The sequence below is a fragment of the Phytophthora infestans genome, genomic scaffold (assembly GCF_000142945.1).
Source record: "Phytophthora infestans T30-4 supercont1.3 genomic scaffold, whole genome shotgun sequence".
Taxonomy (NCBI): Eukaryota; Oomycota; class Peronosporomycetes; order Peronosporales; family Peronosporaceae; genus Phytophthora; species Phytophthora infestans.
Genome location: NW_003303756.1, coordinates 553,627 through 555,610, shown reverse-complemented (window position 1 = coordinate 555,610; position 1,984 = coordinate 553,627). Strand labels below are relative to the sequence as shown.

Below are 1,984 nucleotides of genomic sequence, written 5' to 3'. Positions count from 1 at the left end.
TACCTTATTGGTCAGCCACTTCAACATCAGAGACGGCTACACATTTTTGATGGTCGAGGATGCAGGAGGGACACCAACGCGTACAACAAAATGAGCTCATGTTTGGATTCAGCGGCTTCTACACAGCGTAGAGTAATCCTATATACATGACAGCTACTACAACGACACGTAAGGCACGTATCTCGTGCAAGTTAGATCTCGGCGCATCGTCCGAGTGTGGTTGGCTGCAACGAAGGGCGATCTACAAGTGCAGATTCATCAGCCTCGGTAACCCAAGGGTCCGGGTATTTACGCGCGCAAGTGGCGGTAGGCGCCAGGCTTGGAGTATCCTCCGTAAGCCTTGCCGGCAGAGTTTCCACCCACACCTGCGTTCAGTCCCGCACCAGCGCTAAGACCTGCACCAGCGTTGAGGCCCGCTCCAGCCTTGAGACCGGCACCGACGTTGAGTCCCGCTCCAGCCTTAACTCCTGCACCTGCGTTGATTTTTCGCTCCAGCGTTGAGACCGGCACCGGCATTCAGTCCCGCTATGCGTTGAGACCGGCACCGGCGTTGATTCCCGCACCAGTCTTGACTCCTGCACCTGCGTTGAGTCCCGCCCCAGCGTTGAGCCCCGCTCCAGCCTTACGTCCCGCACCAGCGTTGAGTCCGGCACCGGCCTTTGAGACCGGCACCGGCGTTGAGTCCGGCACCGGCATTCAGTCCCGCTCCAGCGTTGAGACCAGCACCAGTGTTTAAGCTAGCACCCGCATTGAGTCCGACGCCAGCTCTGCCGTAGCCTCTGGCACCCACACCTGCGCCAGCTGGGAGCCCCGTGGCGGCGTTGATACCCACCGCCGCGCCGCCGTACCCGTAACGCTTGCCATAGTCGTCGTTGCTGCGATAGCCATTCTGCTTGCCGTACGCCCCACGCGTGTCGTAGCTATCGAGCGAGTCATCACTGTCTTGTTGGCCATACCCGTCTCGCTTGCCGTACCCGTTGTTCTTGCCGTAGACGCTCCGATTGCCGTATGCGTCGCGCTTGTTGTTGCTTACACACGTAGTTGGTAGTTGCCGTCAGTTTTGGATATGAGGTGGCATCACATGGCCACCTCTCCACCACATCCCTCGGCTTATCTTAAGTTGGGTGGACGCTGGCCTCTTTCCTTCAGCCATTGCCCTTATTGACATTTATCCAATCAAATAGACTATTTGATTGCCTTTTAACCAATCATATTGCACAAACCGAGTATACAAACTCAAAGGTATGGCGCGTCGCAACACTCCCACTAAAGAAGCCAGCGTTGCCATAAACTTTCTTCTTATTGTCCGTCAGCTTTCTTCATATTGTCACCAAAGATCCTTCTCGAAGTCGACTTCAACCTTTCTCAGATTTAGCATGCCCAAAATAGCAAAATCAAACTACTGAACTGGGATTTAGTATAACTTTGAATGCTGGGCACATACCCAAGCTTAAATTCGCAACCTAAAATCAGAAGCAATACTTTATTTCATATTAAAAAGTAACTTAGCTTATGTATTTGAAGTTTCCGACTTTTGCGAGAGCTGCTCACTCTCTATTTTGCTGCTGTCAAGCGCAGGTCCCGACGTTACCCTTCGGGGGGGGGGTGTTCACAAGCGTCTCCGTATCCCATCAGGCGACAGTGATCCGGCATAGGCCACAGCGGCCCTCGTGTCCTGGCTTTTTTTGCACCTAAACGGATCGCCAATGGCTCATTGGAGGCACTGCGGAGCGAAAGTCCGGTTATCCGGTACCCGTGAATTTCCAGTCTTTGACCATTCGTGCTTTACTTGGTGGTATTTAGAGAGTCAGGATAGAATTAAACTTAAAAAGAGTAAAATATACTCTGGGGCAAGGGGCTGATAGCCCGGACATGTCAGAATTACTTTTAGAGGGCTAGGTGACGTGTAAAACTAAGGTTTTATGGCTAAAGCCGTACTTTTACCAAACCCATACACTAAAATGTGCCCTTTATTGCTAACTTT

At 52.2% G+C, this 1,984-nt stretch overlaps 1 protein-coding gene across 1 annotated transcript; it reads right to left on the bottom strand.

Moving 5' to 3' along the window:
• Positions 1-288: 288 nt before the first annotated feature.
• Positions 289-1,778, bottom strand: PITG_02167 (uncharacterized protein; the record flags this gene model as incomplete). Its single annotated transcript, XM_002907085.1, has 4 exons — positions 289-388; positions 627-1,028; positions 1,445-1,463; positions 1,754-1,778. The coding sequence occupies 4 exons, from the start codon at positions 1,776-1,778 to the stop codon at positions 289-291; spliced, it is 546 nt and encodes a 181-aa protein (XP_002907131.1).
• Between the last annotated feature and the right edge of the window lie 206 nt (positions 1,779-1,984).